The following is a 19,022-nucleotide window of genomic DNA, read 5'->3' as shown; positions in this document are numbered from 1 at the left end:
ATAGTTTCCATATTCCACTTCTGAACATATTTTCTTCTTACCTCTGACATTTGTTTTGGGAAGTTAAACTTTATCCAAAAATACCAGACTTTAGAAAAGTGTATATTTTCACAATGCGTATAATCTATTGATGTGTTCATCCAGTAAATCATGATTTACTGGATGAAAATTATTCGGAATTAGTTGCACCTTGAATTTTCTGATCCTGACTGATGACATGTTCAAATTTCTTCTTGCTTTTTGCTTTCCTGTCCTACTTAGGTAAAATCGATAAAGCAGCAGCTCAGAAGTACAGCCACTTAAACATAGTAGGCATGGTTGGATCGATTGACAATGATTTCTGTGGAACAGATATGACCATCGGTACAGACTCTGCTTTGCACCGGATTATTGAAGTGGTGGATGCCATCATGACCACTGCTCAGAGGTAAATTTAGGGGAGGATATAAAATATTGTGCAGTGAGAACTGACTATTGAAGTACATAGCAATCATAGAAAATACAGCATACAAACAGGCCATTTTGCTCCTTAATCCATACCATTGTTTGTGCTCTACTCAAACTATTTCCCTTCTTTCCTCAGCTATCAGCATAACCTTCTATTTCTTTCTCCCTCATGCTTATCTAGCTTCCCCTTAAATACACCAGTGCTTATCAACTACTTCCTGTAATAATGCATTCCGGTTTTCAGCACTCTGAGTAAAGAGAATTTCTTCTGCATTTATTATGAACAGATGAACAAATGGACAAAAAGTAACAGTAACCATCCTGCCCCTTGACCATGCTGCATCATTCAATACAATCACAGTTGGTCTGATTGTAATCTCAAATCCAGATTTCTATCTTTTCCTGATAACTTTTTACCCTTTTGTTAATTACAAGCCTATCTACTCTGCCTTTAAAAAAATCATCCAAAAGCTCTGTTTTCAGTGCCTTTTCAGGAAGTGGGTCCCAAAGACTTACAAACCTCTAAGAATTTTTTTTTGACTTATTGCTGTTTTTAAATAGTGACTGCTGGTTCTAGATTCTCCTACAAAACATCCTCTCCACATCTACCCTGACAAGACCCCTCAGGATTGTATTTGTGTTATTCTTCTGAACTCCGGTAGATATGAGCCAAGCCTGTCCAACCTACTCATTCCATGTGTTAATCTGGTAATCTTGCTCTGAGCTGCTTCCAACATACTTATATCCTTCTGTAAAACTGTTTGCCAATACTAAGCAAAGACAGTACCACTACAGTACTCCAGATGTGGAGATCAATGGCCTTTATAACTGAAATATAAGCTTCCTACTTTTGCATTTAATTGCCCTCAGGACAAATAATAACATAGAACATGGAACAATATAGCACAGGAACAGGCCCTTTGACCTAACATGTCAATCTTCTTCAATAATTTCCCTATCACTAATCAAAAACTCACTTACTTATAATTTCCTAGATTATCCCTGTTGCTGTTTTTAAACAAAAGAACAACATTGGCTATTCTCCTGTCTCCTATGACCTCGGATACAAAGATCTCTGTCAAGGCCCCAGCAATCTCCTCCCTTGCTTCCCTCAGTATCTTAGTATGGATTCCATTCGGCCCCTGTGGGCATATCTACCTTAATGTTTTCAAACATTCCATCAGTTTTTCCAATTACAACTGCTTTTATATACAGAACAACCTCGGTTATCCGAACATCAATTATCCTGAATTTCAGATTATCCGAACAAGACCTCAAGGTCCCATAAAAATTTGAATCAATTTAAATAAAAGCACAGCGAGACCATGCCAGCACAGTGAGACCAGGCATCCTGGGCTGGTGTTGGGAGCAGGAACAGGGCCACCACAGGAACCCTGTTCCTGCTATTGCCGCTACCACGGAACCCTGGTCCTGCTATTGCCGCCACCACGGAACCCTGTTCCTGCTATTGCCATTGCCATGGGAACCCTGAGCAGTTATCTGAACAACCAGTTATCCGAACAAAATACTCCATGCCTATCCCTTTCAGATAATTGTGGTTGGTCTGTCGTAACGTTTTGTGATTCATTCACGAGGGCATTCTTTTGCAACTCAGAGCTCTGCAATCTCTCACCATTTGCATAGTAATTATTATTCTTACTGCCAAATAGACAATTTCACGTTTTCCTACTTTTACCACCATTCTCCATTTCTTTGCCCATTCGCTTAACCTGTCTATCTATTTTTTGCCTCCTTATTTTCCCTTTCACAATTTACTTTCCTCCCAGTCTTTGTGTCATCATCAGTTTGAGCAACATAACTTCCGTTTCTTTCTCTAAGTAATTTAGCTAAGCATTTGAGGTCCTAGCATTTTTCCCTGTGAAGCAATAAACTTTAAATCTTGCCAACCTGAAATGACCCACTTACACCTACTCTTTGCTCTTCATTAGCCAGCCAATCGTCTGTCTAATTGCCAAGCCATGAGCTTTTATTTGTGCAGTAACCATTGATGTGGCACTTTATCAAATCCATCATAAGATTTTTCCTTCACTATGTTTTAATGCCCATTTTATAAACTGTAGCCATGTACTTCCACAAAGGGTTATTTTGATCACCTGTTGTAACATCAGTGGAAATTTTGTAGAATCCTCCAGTAAATAAGCAGTAAAAAGACATGATGATGATCTTTACACAAGTGTTCTAGAATTCTGAAGTTAAGATGGGACACCTGAACAACCCCATGCAAATTCAAGAAATTCATCTCTACAATACTTGGAGAAGAATCAGTGCTCTTCAGGTCTATGAGCAAGATACCTCATTAACCTCCTGCCATTGTCCCAGTTACCTTCACTTTGAACAAATGCAAAGAATTTCTGTGTCATTACAATAAGGACTATTCATTCAGTTGCCTCTGCTGCTTTTTACCCCCATCTCCTGATCCCCATCATTTCCTTGGCAAATATTTTCCTTCATTTCGTTGAATTGTATCATGTCATTTTTCACATCCTTGGACAGGGCCGATATGGCCTAGGTTTCAATACTTCACCTAAAGGCCATGGGGAAACCAGAAGTGTTGCCATGGGGAATGCACCAGTCATTCTCCTAATACATTCTCCATGGGAATGTCTTCATCAATCAAAGTTCACTTGTCAACCAATGGCACACTGCTTTCATATTGTATAAACGTGGCCTTCCCTTAAGATATTTCTTGCTAATTGTCCTGATGAATGCAAGGCAAAAGGTTTTGCCAGTGTGTTTGTTTATTCAGCAATACTCGTGCAGAAATTACAGAACATGAAAAAAAACCTATACATCCACTTACAAAGCTGAGTTGCTTTTTTTTTGGGTTTCAAGAGCACTTTGCTTTGTTGACAACAGGATTAGCTTTCTTAAAACTGATTTATGTTTATTGATAAATCTGCTGTTATCTGCTATCCTTCATTGGCGTTTAGTTTGCTGTTGTTTCATGGCATATTCCAGTCTGATTAAGCACATTTATCTTAATATCAGGAAGGTCTTATCCTGTTATGCGTAAACCACTTGAAATATGCCACTTGCAAACAGTTAAAGAAAGGTAAAATATTTATCTTTTTTATTAAGTGTTACCACAATGGCCAATAACACCACCTGACAGATGGTGCAAGTGTCCCTTTGTATTGGAGTGTTAATAAATTATATTAAACATATTGGATGTAACCAGACACCTTGCTGCAGGTACAGGTGTGCTTTTCGAAAAACACCAATAATATTTGTGTTCCTTTAAATGCTGCAGGTTTTATGGTTCTTCTTAATGTCAGTGTACGAACGCAGCCAAATTGTACCGAAACAAATGGTGATTGTTGCCACAATATTACTGTGATTATCGAAGGATCTTTCATAACTTGATGGCTTTTTGTCAAGCTGCTTTTTAATCCACTCATCTCAAATGGAAATACCACTAACTTCTTCAAAGGATTGCCTTCATAATTGTTAACTCCCTTGGTGATGTTGGTGTGAATTTATGCTCAAACCTGTCCTTTATTTTTAGTATTATTTCTATAGTGCACCAAAACCAGTTATAATATTACAGTTGTACACTTGTAGACTAAGGTCTTGTACACTTGCTGCAGACTTTACAATGGCTTTACACTTTGCAATGTCATTTTAATGATGTAACATTATGCTCTTCCTGTTCAATGCTGCTTTGCAGAACTGCACATTGCTGATGTTCCTGCTTTAATTTCCCAGCACAACTCATCCAAATACAAAAGAAGAGATTATAATCTAGTGTTCAGATTCTGATGAAAGGCCACAGACTTGAAATATTGCCCTTGGCTTTCAACTTAGGTCACAACTGGGAAATGTCGGCTATTTCCAGCTCCTGAACTTGCACATGGTGTACTTTAGGTAAATCACTGGGACTTTTAGTGCTGCAGTTAATTATCCATCAAGAGGGAAGCTTGATAGGCATGTTGCTGACAGAGGAGGATCGATGGGAAGCTGTCCAGCTCTCAAGGATTGCATTTTTTTTATTCGTTCATAGGATGAGGGCATCTCTGTCTAGGCCAACATTTATTGCCTAATCCTAATTGCCCAGAAGGCAGTTAAGAGTCAACCACATTGATGTGGGTCTGGAGTCATGCATAGACCAGACCTTATAAGGATGGCAGATTCCTTCCCTAAAGGATATTGGTAAATAAGATGGAGTTTTTCCCGACAACTGGTAATGGTTTCATAGTCATCATTAGTCTCTTCCAGATTTTAAAAATTGAATTAAAATTCCACCATGGTGGGATTTGAACCCAGGTCCCCAGAACATTACCTAGGACTCTGAGTTAACAATCCAGCAAAAATGCCTCGAGGCCAACACCTCTCCAGGTGACCCACTGGCTAAGGTGGGAGCTCCAAGCTTGGAGATAAAGATTTCGAGGGATGTGGCAAGAACTGTTTTCTTGAGGTTTTTTTAAAAGAAACAGCCACTGCTATCTGTCATGATCCTGGAACGGCAGTCCTTATAGCGGACAGCCAGCACCCATACCTGCGGCCTTATAAGCCATTTTCAAGCAGAGGAGAGAAGGAACCCAATGGGTGACCCATCACATGACCACACCCCCAAACCCCACCCACATCTCACATCCTTCTTTCAGCTCTCTCCATGTTGACCTGGTCTAGATCTGCCTACAATGCTAACTATGAATCACAATCAGTGTGGGGATGAGGCTTGAGAAAAAGAACATGGGGCAGGGTCATTTGCTCAGTTGGATCGATGGCAGGTTTGCAGCACAAAGTAACACCAATAGCACAGGTTCAATTCCTACATTACCTGAGGTTACTAACCATGCCCAAGGTGCAGTGACCCTCAGGCTAAACTCTCCAATGAGATAGCAGCCCTATGATCTGCTGGGACTTTCGCAACTTTAACTTCTACTTATTTAATTGAAAATGAATGTTCTCAGTTGACTATCCACCTTCATTCCAGACCCTGCATGAAATTAAAAATCCATTGAATTAGCTCAGTTTCTTTCCGCACTTAAGCTGCAAAATCTGCTGAGAATTTCCTGTCCCTCCTGCTTTTATTATAATCTAAAATAATAATTTTAACAGCACTAATACAAAATAAAATATCTGAGGTTATCTGGTGCTGTCGGTGAACATTGATAGTTATGATTGAGATTGTTTTCACGCACTCTTAAGTGTTTATCACCAATTCCTTATTTTCTGCTTTTCCCAAATTATTAGCCAGAACCTTTCTGTGTATTAGGGAAAATAGTTCATGCACAGCAGGTCAGGCAGCATCCAAGGTGCAGGAGAATCAACGTTTTGGGCACAAGCCCTTCATCAGGAATCCAGAGGACAAAGAATATACAATAACTGATTCTGTAACTCTTTCCCCATTCTTTTGCAGTCATCAGAGGACATTTGTGCTGGAAGTGATGGGTAGACATTGCGGGTGAGCAAACTAATTTGTGAGATTGACCGGTAGTTTTAAGATCAACATGATTGAAGTTGTTGGTAATCATTTTGAAGATAAGAATGAAAGATAATGAAAAATGTCTTGCTTTTAGATACCTAGCTCTAGTAAGTGCCTTGGCCTGCGGTGCAGACTGGGTTTTCATCCCTGAAAGCCCTCCAGCAGACGGCTGGGAGGATCAGATGTGCCAGAAACTCTCAGAGGTAAAACACTTTCGAGGAGGCATGACATTGCTTTATTTTTGGAAATGCTAGATGTGGTAGAAACAGTGAATTTGAAATTAGTGTTTGCTATTTACATTGGACAGGAATTACATTGGCAAATTCTTAGTGCATGATGCCAACGAGTTTCATAGGTAATGTAAAACAAAGGATCAGAAAGTGAGCAATTGGGATTCACTTCTCATTTCACAATTTAAATGATGTTTTTTGTGCTATTGATGAAGGAATTTGGTTGCAGGTGGATGACAGTTGGAGTGTGAATTTCTTCTGTCAATAACAAATGGAAAAAGTCAGTCTAAGTACAAGATGAGGAAGTAGTGTGTTGTAACACTCTGAATTTTGCTTAAATTATGAAGGAATAGTGCCTTTTAGCAAAAATACTAGTTCTGTTGTTTTGTCTAACATACTGTCTGATTCTAAGCTGTGCAACTCGTAATCGCCTTTATACGATATTAAATTACTTCATACAGCACTGCTAAGTTTCCATCCATCATTGGTGGCATACGTAGAGAAGAAAAATAATTCCAAAAGTGATTGACATCCAAAAGCCGATAACCTTTCACAGAAATAGTTCACAATTTGAACTATAAGGAGAGGTTGAAAAGACTGGAGCTGTTTTCCCTGGAGCATCAGAGGCTAAGGGGTGACCTGATAGAGGTTTATGAATCATGAGGGGCATGGATGGGATAAATAGACAAAGTCTTTTCCCTGGGGTGGGGGAATCCAGAACTAGAGGGCATAGGTTTAGTATGAGATGGAAAAGATATAAAAGAGACCTAAAGGCAACGTTTTCACGTGGAAGGTGGTACGTGTATGGAATGAGCTGCCAGAGGAAGTGGTGGAGGCTGGTACAATTGCAACATTAAAAAGGCGTCTGGATGGGTATATGAATAGGAAGGATTTGGAGGGATATGAGCTGGGTGCTGGCAAGTGGGACTAGATTAGGTTGGGATATCTGGTCGGCATGGACAAGTTGGACCGAAGAGTCATAGAGATGTAAGCATAGAAACAGACCCTATCAGAGAAAGTTATAAGCACAACGTTTTTATTATGATAAAATCCAGAGGCGATCTTTGATAAATATCTAGAGCAATGTCTGACTTCACGAGCTGATTTTTTTGCTACTAAGATGGTTGATTTCAATTAGGAAATCTATAAATGCGCCTTGGTAAAAGTGCTGATATTTTGCTATGGGTGGAGGGGAGCATGGGTTGACATGGTTGAATCCTGGATGGAGTTAGGTGTTAGGAGGGCACAGCCTGGCAAAGCTGTCTGGTTAGAAAGCCTGCCTCAATTCTCTGGGATCTGTTCCTAGTTATTACAGAAGATTTTAACCCAGTTGGTTCTCACCCCTCATAGTCTCACTTTACCCAACCCTTACTGTCTTGTCTCGCTTGGCCCCTCTTAGTGTCAAATCCAATTCAATGTCCTCTTGTAACCATTATGCCAAATCAATTGCTAGTATGTTGTAAGGGCAAACCCGAGAAACCATGTAGAGAAGAAATACAAGTGGAATTTGATAAAGTCAGACTTGTTAGTGAAAACAAAAACTATGAAGGCATCAAAGCTTTTAAATCTTCTTGAATGGTTAATCGTTTATAAAAACAAACAAGCTTTTGTTCCGAACCCTAATCTTTTGATAGCGTCTTTAAACTATCAATCAAACTGTGGAATCAGAACTCTATGCTGCTCTGACTGTAGCTTTTGAAATTATAATGTATTGCCCGAAGGGAAATGTCAATGAGTGACTTTATTGAAACTACTAGAACAGATTCTACACAAACTGGCCTGTCAATCAAAACAGTCCAGAAAAGTTTTTTTTTAATAATCACTGCCAGATCTGGTTTATAGTTTGAAGAGCAGGGCATTTAAATTTCAGACCATGTTAGCAAACAGACATGATCTGTTTTGAGAGTGTTTATGTCTGTTCTATAAGTTCATGATTATCACACATAACTTAAACTTGCAAAAGCCAAATGTAGTTTCTTTAAACTTGGTGCTAAGTTCGAATGGTCTTACGGAATCTAAATCTCTCCCCTGCATAATTCATACCACAGCCCCTTTCCTCATTTTGGCAAATATTAAGTCAGGCGGAAATGGTTGGGCTTATGTAACATGTCCTGCCACCATTTTGAAAATCCATTGAGTCTTCCAAATGCTACAAAATCAGGCCCTAGATGTTGCCTATAATCTATTGAGTTGCTCTCTTATGATCTAAGAGGCTATCTAAATCTCTGAAATGAATGCATCCTCAGAATATACTCTCCATTTGGTCAACTCAGACTTATTTTTATAATTTGATTGTTGTCCATCTCCATTTTACAATTAAGCTGAGTGTTATGAAGATACTTGTACATTTTTACGTGTTCGCCATCAGTCTTTGGAACTCTTTCCACCCCATTCATGTTCTATCCTGGTAACATCACAAGATGATTATAGTTATAAAGAACAAAATTCATTTGGTCTATCAGACTTCATTGATTCAAAAAGATCATCATGCAGCCCTGCTACTACATCTGGAGATGATAACACAAATAGTTATATATTTGGGGGAGGTGTGAATGCATCTATATCTGTTGTAAAGTAGTTTAGAACATGTATCCCATAGCAGGTATGGAATTGGCTCTTGTGTCTATGTAGGTGACTACCAACTGTATAACAGTACAGCTTCCTTTGTCCTCACAACCAGCTTTTGTGATTTCACACTGCTAATATATTAGTATCACTGTTGAACCTTAGAAAGACCAATGCTATCCCTTTCAGCTGCTGCAATAAGCCGTGCTCCCTTGACATTGGTATCCTGCATTTTGTGCCTTAACAAGGCTTCTCATTGGCTGGACTTGAAACTTTGTATCTCACCTTCTACATGTTCAAAAATCACAATATACACTTCACGGCTTCTAAATCTTCCTCTAGTGGTTGATAATTTAGCCTTTTCTCAATGCACTTTTGTAGTTTATTCTCGATATTTTATTCTAATAGAATAAAAATGTGCAGTGATGTCTTTTCCTAATGCATTTTGTAGGTATCCATTGGATATTTGAGGAACTTCCTGAGGTGACACACGGGTTTACGTGTTTATTTGATGTTGTCTCTGCATCCTCCCATACAGTGTTTCACATTTATTAATTGCCCAGTCAAGATGGGAGGCTTTCATAATGGGTCCTCGTGAGAGGCCGATTGTGTTCAACTCTTAAAGATAAGATTCATTCTGTTTAAGACTATACACCATTTTGACTTCTACAGAATCCCCAAAAACAGTTAAACGATTCTTCCAGTACATCTCAGCCAAATTCTAATAAGTTTTAAATTTTTCCAATTACTTGTAGAATGCATTCATTTGAAGTATTCCTGTCAAAAAAAAAGACCGTGATTAAGAAATGGTAGCCAATGATGCCTTTTGCGAAATTTATACATTTGTGTCGAATTCTTACATGAGCTAATTCATTCAAAATGAATCAATTGGCTTTAACATTCTTATTAAACTACCAGAACAGAAGAATAGTGTTGCACAGACAATTTCAAACAAAACAGAGTGAAATTAGAGGTCTTGTAAAAAACTAGAATGGTGTTCGCCTCATAAAATAAATGTTCACTTTTCCAGTATTTCTTTCTGCGTCCTTTAGAGCCGCTCCCGGGGCACCAGGTTGAACATTATCATAGTTGCAGAAGGAGCCATTGACAGACACAGAAAGGCAATTCCTTCCAGTGTTGTTAAGGATGTGAGTACCTGGAAAAAGATTCAGGCCAAGGTGGAGCACTTGCTGCTCTAGTTTCCCTCCTGGTGCATTCTTCTGCTTTGTGGTCACATCCAATTCAAAAAGAATGCTTCCTTTTTTTTAACAAAGAGACTAATTCGATCGAGTGATTCAAGGATTTCAGTGCTTCAGGTAGAGTCCTGGGAAGGAAGCTATAATGGCGGAAAATGCTCTAGTGCCTGAATTTTGATGTAGTGTCATGTATTTTTTATTTTGTTCTTCAGAACCGTGCCCGAAAGAAAAGGCTGAATATTATAATTATATCGGAAGGGGCAATAGATTGTTACAACAAACCTATAACCTCTGACATGATTAAGGATGTGAGTACAGACCCTCTTGTGGTGCAACTCCTGCTCTGACCAACTGCTGAAGTGTCCTCTGTCTTTCTGCTTGTTGTTTATTGCAACATGATTGCTGCGTGCACTAACCCTCAGCAGTGTTTTACTTAAGACAGTGTTCCTGTTTGTATTTGCTTTGTTTTTGTCTTTCGTCACGTGATGAAGTAATTTTGTGCCATTTATCATGGAGACGATTACGTGCAGTACGGTTTGAATTTGTTCAAAAATGCATGTGCATGCATCTTGAATCAAAACCATGAAATTTGCTTTTCATTTCAAAACTGAATATTGCATGCAATAAATGAGTAAACGCCTCATGAAATGTAGTTTGTGCCAGGATGAAGTTGTCTTCTGTTCCCCCTCTCTTTGTCCCTTCAGGAAACAGACATCCTGTACTTCATGAGAGAGGGGCAGAAAGTGGATGTATGACATTGGTAGAGATTTTGTTTTTGCTTGTAAGGTTGGTGGAAGGAGCTTGCACAGCTTTTACAAATATTAAATCCTGATATCCCATTCCTCCAGGACTATTGGTAGTGTATGCACCCAAAATATGAAGTTTATAATCAAGAAAACAAAAATCAAAAATGACATTTCTAGTGTGGATGAAAAGACAGTAAAAATCTATAATGCACAATAGCAGATATTTCACTCCCAATAATCTTTTTGGAATTTGTAGGTAATGGGATATTTTCATCCTGGGTAATATAATTGAGGCATTATGTGGTCCTGCAGGAGTTGAACTCCAGAGATGTGTACTTCTGTCCAATAGCTCTCTTGATTTTGGTGCTGCAAAATATCTACTTTATAGATTGAGGTTATACTGAATTTTAATTTGTGTATATGATGACTTTAAGCAAATAGAACATTTCTCAGATACTTCTTGACCTCTCTGCCTGCCCTTGTTGCACCTGCCATTGGAACTAACAAAAAAAAAATCTGTTTCTCTGTCCCTATATCACTCAAAAGACAGCTTTATAAACTGAAGGTTAAGTGGAAAATATTAATTCCCTTGTTTTGCAGATGGTAAGAATGTAACTTTACCTGGGTAAGGGCAATGTTATTCCAACTTGCTTTAGGGTTAACTGTATTCAATTTTCCAGAAAATAATAACTGAAGAAAATTGACAAAGTTCTTATACCTGTCATATGTTTGGAGTTTTAAATACGTGAAATATAGGCATGTTCAATTGCATATGTTTTTGTTCATTGATCTGACTTTTGAGTAAGATGAATCTTTTCTAACCATATCTGTGATGCTGTTGCTTGTATATTTTTACGACTATATTAACAGATGCAATGAATCAACTTGTCTGCTTTGTATTTTTGTGCATTGTCTTATGATTGAGGCACTTTCCCTTTCCTATTATGATGCATTGATTTTGCATTCTAAGCTAAAAAGGGAAATTATAACTTCCTTAAATGCAGGACATTTTATGCGATTGATTACATCACTCAAAAGAAAATACAAAAAGAGAAAAAAGAAAGTAATAAAGCTCTTTTTTTGTGCATTAAGCAAAGTGAAGCTATCTTTGTAGCAGATGAACTTCTTAAAATTCATGAAATGAATATGCAAAAAAAAAAGAGTAAGAGTGAAACTAACAAGAATCCATCTGGTCCTCCTTTCTTGTTAGGGAAGGAAATTCTGGTTGGTATGTGACTCCAGACATACAACAGTTGGCTTCCTTCTGAAATGAGGTAAAAACAATGACTGCAGATGCTGGAAACCAGATTCTGGATTGCTTTTGCCCGAAACGTCGATTTCGAAGCTCCTTGGATGCTGCCTGAACTGCTGTGCTCTTCCAGCATCACTAACCCAGAATCTGGTTTCCAGCATCGGCAGTTATTGTTTTTACCTCGTTTTTCCCTCTGAAATGGTCTGGCAGGCAACTCAAATGTAGTCCAGTTGTATGCAAAACATAATTATTTTGATAACACAAGATTTTCTCTTTGCACAATTATTTTATGTTTTTGATGTGAGATTTTAAGAACAACAGGAAAGCATTTATCAAGTCAGATGGAATGAAGTGCAGTCTATATCAGATCAGAAAGGGTTTGCATAGAGATCTCAGTCAAGATAAATGTGTGCACAATATCAGTTTTAGACAATGGGACTGATAATGGGGTGACTTTCAGAGACAAAAGCAAGAAGGTTATATTGGAGAGTTTTTTTTATCCATTCACAGTATATAGGTATCACAGTATATAGGCAAAGACAGTGAGACTCATAACAAACTGTGCTTACAATTAATCCTAATCTGCCTCCTTGAATTATCCCCATGCTGTGAAGTAGGGCATGAACAACAGTGAAGGATAGTGATGTAATTCCAAATCTGGATGTTGTGTGACTTGGAAGGGGACTTGCATATAGAAGTATTCCCGTGTCATTGTTGCACTTGTTTCTTTAGTTAGTAGAGTTGTTGCTGAAGGAGCCTTGATAATTGCTGCAATGTGTATTTTAGATGATACACCCTATTGCCTGTGATGGAGAGAATGAATATTTAAGGGAGTGCAATTCAGGTGGACTGCTTTATGATTGACTGACTAGACGGTATTAAGCCTCTTAAGTGTTGTTGGAGCTGCAATCACCCAGGCAAGTGGAGAGAATTTTATCAATCCCATTTGCACCTTGCAGATGTTTGACCACTTTTGCAGAGTCAGGAAGTGAGTTACTTGCTGCAGAATCTCCAGCCTCTGACCTGTGTTTATAGCCACAATACTTATATAGTTGGACTGGTTAAGCATTTGGTAGCGAGAAGTGTCTGACAAAGAACTCAAGATGGTTGGACTCAGGACATTGTAGTAATGTACTGGGGCTGTGGTGATTGACTTCCAGTGTCGACAGTTAATTTCTTTCATATTGGGTTTGACTCCAACCAATGCAAAGTTATCCCCGATTCCCATTAACTTCAATTTAATTAGGGGTTCTTGTTGCCACATTGAATCAAATGTTGCCTTCATGTTAAGGGTAGTTGCTCACCCTGCTGGATTTCAACTCTTGTCCATGTTTTTATTAAATCTGCATTAAGGTTTGAAGCTGAGTAGTTCTTAGCATAGAGTAAACGCCACTTAATAATACAGTCAGTGACACCTTTTATCATTTTGTTCATTGAGATTAGCCTGATTGGGCAGTAATTGTCCTGCTTTTCACATTGCCAGAAAGATCCTAGTATTTAGCTGTCCTGAAGCAGCGTGGAGAAGGACACTGCTGGTTTTCAAGCTTTAAGTGTTCAATACTGCAGCTATTATTGCAGATATTGTTACAGCCCATAACCTTGCCACATCCAGTGCCTTCATCTTCACGGTTTCTTAACATCATGTGGAATGAATTGAATTAATTGGAGATCTGAGAAAGAGACTTCAGGCTTCAGGCTGGTGATAATTACAAATACTGTTGCCCTGATCTTTGCATTGTATCACTGTGTTTCCCACTTGTTGAGGATAATTGCAGAGCCTGCTTGTCCCCTTTAGTTGCTAAATGTCCAGAACCAAACATGACTGCGTTATGCAGGAACTCGAGGAAACCAGATCCCTCCAAGCCCTTCCTATTCATAGACCCATCCAAATGTCTCTTAAATGATGCAATTATACCAGCCTCCAGAATTTCCTTTGGCAGCTCATTTCATGCTTGTACCACCCTCTGTGTGAAAATGTTGCCCTGTTGGTCTCTTTTATATCTTTCCCCTCTCACCGTAAACCTATGCCCCCTAGTTCTGGACTCCCCGACCCCAGGGAAAAGACTTTGCCTATTTATCCTATCCATGCCCCTCATAATTTTGAAAACCTCTATAAGGTCACCCCTCAGTCTCTGATGCTCCAAGGAAAACAGCCCCAGCCTATTCAGTCTCTCCTTACAGCTCAAATCCTCCAACCCTGGCAACATCTTTGTAAATCTTTTCTGAACCCTTTCAAGTTTCACAACATCTTTCTGATAGGAAGGAGACCAGAATTGCACGCAATATTCCAACAGTGGCCTAACCAATGTCCTGCACAGCCGCAACATGAACTCCCAACTCCTGTACTCAATACTCTGACCAATAAAGGAAAACATACCAAATGTCTTCTTCACTATCCTATCTACCTGCGACTCCACTTTCAAGGAGCTATGAACCTGCACTCCAAGGTCTCTTTGTTCAGCAACACTCCCTAGGACCTTACCATAAAGTGTATAAGTCCTGCTAAGATTTGCTTTCCCAAAATGCAGCACCTCGTATTTATCTGAATTAAACTCCATCTGCCACTCCTCAGCCCATTGGCCCATCTGGTCAAGATCCTGTTGTAATCTGAGGTAACCCTCTTCGCTGTCCACTACACCTCCAATTTTGGTGTCATCAGCAAACTTACTAACTGTATCTCTTAAGCTCACATCTAAATCACTTATGTAAATGACAAAAAGTAGACGACCTATTGGTCCTTGTGGCACTCCATTCGTCACAGGCCTCCAGTCTGAAAAACAACCCTCCACCACCACCCTCTGTCTTCTACCTTTGAGCCAGTTCTATATCCAAATGGCTAGTTCTCCCTGTATTCCATGAGAACTAACCTTGCTAACCAGTCTCCCATGAGGAACCTTGTTGAACGCCTTACTGAAGTCCATGTAGATCACATCTACCGTTCTGCCCTCATCAATCGTTTTGCTACTTCCTCAAAAAACTCAATCAAGTTTGTGAGACATGATTTCCCATCACAAAGCCATGTTGACTATCTCTAACCATTGCTGAAAATGTGTTGATGTCACAAGGAATTAAGGGCTATGGGGATAATGCGGGTAAGTGGAGTTGAAATGCCCATCAGCCATGATTGAATGGCGGAGTGGACTCGATGGGCCGAATGGCCTTACTTCCGCTCCTATGTCTTATGGTCTTAAAAGCGCAGCAAGTCAGGCAGCATCCAAGGAGCAGGAGAATCGACGTTTCGGGCATGAGCCCTTCTTCAGGAACCCTCCAGCATCTGCAGTCCTCACTTTCTCCTATCTCTAATCATTCCTTACCTTTCCAAATACATGTACATTCTGTCCCTCAGGAATCCCTCCAACAATTTGCCCACCACCGAGGTCAGGCTCGCTACTCTATAATTCCCTGACTTGTCCTTACCACCTTTCTTAAACAGTGGCACCATGTTTGCCAACCTCCAGTCTTCCGGCACCTCACCTGTGACTATCGATGATACAAATATCTCAGCAAGAGGCCCAGCAATCACTTCCCTAGCTTCCCACAGAGTTCTCAGGTACACCTGATCAGGTCCTGAGGATTTATCCACCTTTAAGCGTTTCAAGACATCCAACACTTCCTCCTCTGTAATCTGGACACCTTACGAAATGTCACCATCTATTTCCCTCCAGTTATTATATTCCATTTCCTTTTCCACAGTAAATTCTGATGAAAAATACTCATCTAGTATCTCCCGCATTTTCTTTACCTACCAGCCTTTCCTTTCACCTGAACAGGAATATACTTTCTCTGGATTCTCATTATCTCATTTCTGAAGGCTTCCCATTTTCCAGCCGTCCCTTTACCTGCGAACATCTGCCCCCAATCAGCTTTCAAAAGTTCTTGCCTAATAGCGTCAAAATTAGCCTTTCTCCAATTTAGACCTTCATCTTTTAGATCTGGTCTATCCTTTTCCATCACTATTTTAAATCCAATAGAATTATGGTCGCTGGCCCCAAAATGCTCCCCTTCTGACACCTCAGTCACCTGCCCTGCCTTATTTCCCAAGAGTAGGTCAAGTTTTGCACCTTCTCTGGTAGGTACATCCACAAACTGAATCAGAAAATTGTCTTGTACACACTTAACAAATTCCTCTCCATCTTAACCCTTAACACTATGACAGTCCCAGTCTATGTTTGGAAAGTTAAAATCCCCTACCGTAACCACCCTATTATTCTTACAGATAGCTGCGATCCCCTTACAAGTTTGTTTGTCAATTTCCCTCTGACTATTAGGGGGTCTATAATACAATCCCAATAAGGTGATCATCCCTTTCTCATTTCTCAGTTCTACCCAAATAAGTTCCCTGGATGTATTTCCAGGAATATCCTCCCTCAGCACAGTTGTAATGCTATCCCTTATCAAAAATGCCACCCCCTTTCTCTCTTGCCTCCCTTTCTATCTTTCCTGTAACATTTATATTCTGGAACATTAAGCTGCCAATCCTGCCCATCCCTGAGCCATGTTTCTGTAATTGCTATGATATCCCAGTCCTGTGTTCCTAACCATGCCCTGAGTTTGTTTGCCTTCCCTGTTTGGCGCCTTGCATTGAAATAAATGCAGTTTAATTTATTAGTCCTACAAAGTTTGTGAGAAGAATTTATTAGTCCTACATTGTCCCTGCCTGACCTGACTGTTTGACTTTGCTTCTGTTCTCAACTATACCAGTCTCAGATTGATCTCTTTCCTCACTATCTCCCTGGGTCCCACCCCACCCCCACCTTACTAGTTTAAATCCTCCTGAGCAGCTCTCGCAAATTTTCCTGCCAGTATATTAGTCCCCTTCCAATTTAGGTGCAATCTGTCCTTCTTGTACAGGTCACTTCTACCCCAAAAGAGATTCCAATGATCCAAACATGTGAATCCTTCTCCTATGCACCAGCTCCTCAGCCATGTATTCATCTGCTCTATCCTCCCCTCTGCTCTATTCCTGCCCTCACTAGCTCGTAGCACCGGGAGTAATCCAGATATTACTACTCTTAAGGACCTCCTTTTTAAATTTCTGCCTTCAGAATCTCAACCTTTTCCCTTCCTATGTCGTTGGTTCCAATGTGGACAATGACCTCTTGCTGGCCTCTCTCCTCTGTGAGAACATTCTGCACCCTCTCTGAGACATCCATGATCCTGGCACCAGGAAATCAACACATCATTCTGCGTTTTTGCTGTTGGCAACAGAAATATCAGAAATAGACTAGAGAATCCCCTTACACAATTGATCTCTTGGAACCCGACATACCCCTTGTTGCATTAGAGCCAGTCTCAATACCAGAAATATGGCTGTTCATGCTTCGTTCCCCTGCGAACCCATCACCCCCTACATTTTCCAAAACAGCATACCTGTTTGGAATGGGTATATCCACAAAAGACTCCTGCACTAGCTGCCTACCTCTCTTACCTTTCCTGGAGTTAACCCAGCTGTGTGACTGTATCTGAGACTTTCCCCCTTCCTACAACTGCCATCCATCACATACTGTTGCTATTACAAATTCCTCATTGCTTCTAACTGTGTCTCCAACCGATCCATTCAATCTGATCAGGTTCACAGCCAACAGCATTTATGGCAGATATAATCCATAGTAACCCTTAAACTCTCTTTGAACTCCCCCATCTGACAAGCAGTACATATCACTGTATTAAAGGCCATTTTTGCTCCTTCACAATCTACAGACCCAGAAATTTATACCATCTTATTCTTCTACAAACATTGCCCCAGGTTAAATTAATAGTTATGGCTTATATTTTAAGTTTAATCAAGAGGCATATCTCCAAAAACATATAATCAAGAAAGAACCCACTGTACTCACTACTGCAGATTTTCTGTAGGCTACACTTAAAACAACTATTAACTTATCTGATTCTGTGCTGTGAACCTTGCCCAACAGTTCCTCCAAGATCAGTTGTGAATTTCACTGTTTATTCATTTTCCTAGCTGCACTCTGATGTCCAACGATACATGAATTCAAACAGCAAAGGCAGTAACTGTACAGGTTTTTTTTTTTCTCTCTCTCTCTCTCTCTCCCGCAATGACCTCACAATGTGCTTCTTTTGTCTGTTCTTCTCACTTTTAAAACTGTTCCTAAGGATCATTGATATATTGCCAGTGGTTCAGCACTAAAATTAAAGCATTGTTGCAGAATCAAAGTCTTTTGTAAACAGAAGGAAACACACCATGATAGGAGTATTGTATTCAATAATGGATCTCTTGGCAAAGTGTTGTCTCCACTTTGAAATAAAATTAGAGTTTTAGGTCTTAATAGTTTATTCCTATTCCAATAAATACAACAGATCAACCATCAAGCTTCTCTCCAGGTAACTCCAAAAGAGTTGGTTCCATTTAATTATTGGGGAATACAAAATTAATTCAAACTGAACATGGGCAGACATTAAACATTTGGCTAATATTGTGCAAATATGAAATACAAGCAGACAAATTGATTCTATCAGATTTCTCTCCTTTTCTACTAACAGACCCACTCTTGAGTTTTGTAAGTTTTATCTGTTAACTCTAATAGAATTAACTTTATGTTCACAAACATTTCTAATAGCTTGTAGTCAAACGATTGGGATTTGACACACGTGTGACCATCTTGGGGCATGTCCAGCGAGGTGGTACGCCTTCTGCATTTGATCGAATCCTGGTAAGTAACTGGATCTTTCTTGTACCAGTTTGGGAAATTTGAGAGAGATAGCATACCAGTCCTGTAACAGTTGTTAGGAACAATGGAACAGTATGCCATCCAGCTCCTCAAACCATTAAATTAGATTATGGCTGATCTGTATTTTGGCTTCATCTCATGGTTTCATAATTCTATGTGACCTAATAAAAAATCAATCCCAGTTTTAACGTATCCAGTAAATCTAATCCTGAATGTTTTCAGAGGATGTCAGAATTATACATTTGCACAACCAAAGTGTAAAGACACTTTTCCTGACAATGTTATGACTGATTGTTTTTCCCTATCCACCCTATGTCCTCTAGTCCAGAAACAATCAACTCCTTTTACTCCCCTAATAGACTTCAATTAGATCTACCTTTGATCTTGCTTTCATTAGGGAACGCAAGGTTTTTTTTGTTTGGTCCAGTGCTGTTGACGTAAACACGTA

The 19,022-nt window shown here is 39.5% G+C and overlaps 1 protein-coding gene across 6 annotated transcripts in view; it reads left to right on the top strand.

Annotated features, from left to right (window-relative positions):
- Positions 1 to 19,022, top strand: part of pfkpb (phosphofructokinase, platelet b) — a 140,273-nt gene that overhangs the window by 54,068 nt on the left and 67,183 nt on the right. For 3 of the 6 annotated variants that reach the window (XM_087987537.1, XM_087987540.1, XM_087987535.1), the window contains exons 5-9: positions 262 to 427; positions 5,831 to 5,875; positions 5,991 to 6,099; positions 10,100 to 10,195; positions 18,464 to 18,556. In XM_087987537.1, the coding sequence (XP_087843663.1) occupies positions 262 to 427; positions 5,831 to 5,875; positions 5,991 to 6,099; positions 10,100 to 10,195; positions 18,464 to 18,556 (509 nt within the window). Of the gene's footprint in view, positions 1 to 261; positions 428 to 5,830; positions 5,876 to 5,990; positions 6,100 to 9,743; positions 9,840 to 10,099; positions 10,196 to 18,463; positions 18,557 to 19,022 lie in introns of all 6 variants that reach the window. The other 3 variants (XM_087987538.1, XM_087987536.1, XM_087987539.1) reach the window with 2 other exon arrangements.

The sequence above is a fragment of the Chiloscyllium plagiosum genome, unplaced genomic scaffold (assembly GCF_037043375.1).
Source record: "Chiloscyllium plagiosum isolate Xiang-an unplaced genomic scaffold, Cpla_swu_hap1 HiC_scaffold_5, whole genome shotgun sequence".
Lineage (NCBI taxonomy): Eukaryota > Metazoa > Chordata > Chondrichthyes > Orectolobiformes > Hemiscylliidae > Chiloscyllium > Chiloscyllium plagiosum.
Note: the sequence above shows the minus strand (reverse complement) of the source record. Positions and strands in the feature narration are given on the sequence as shown.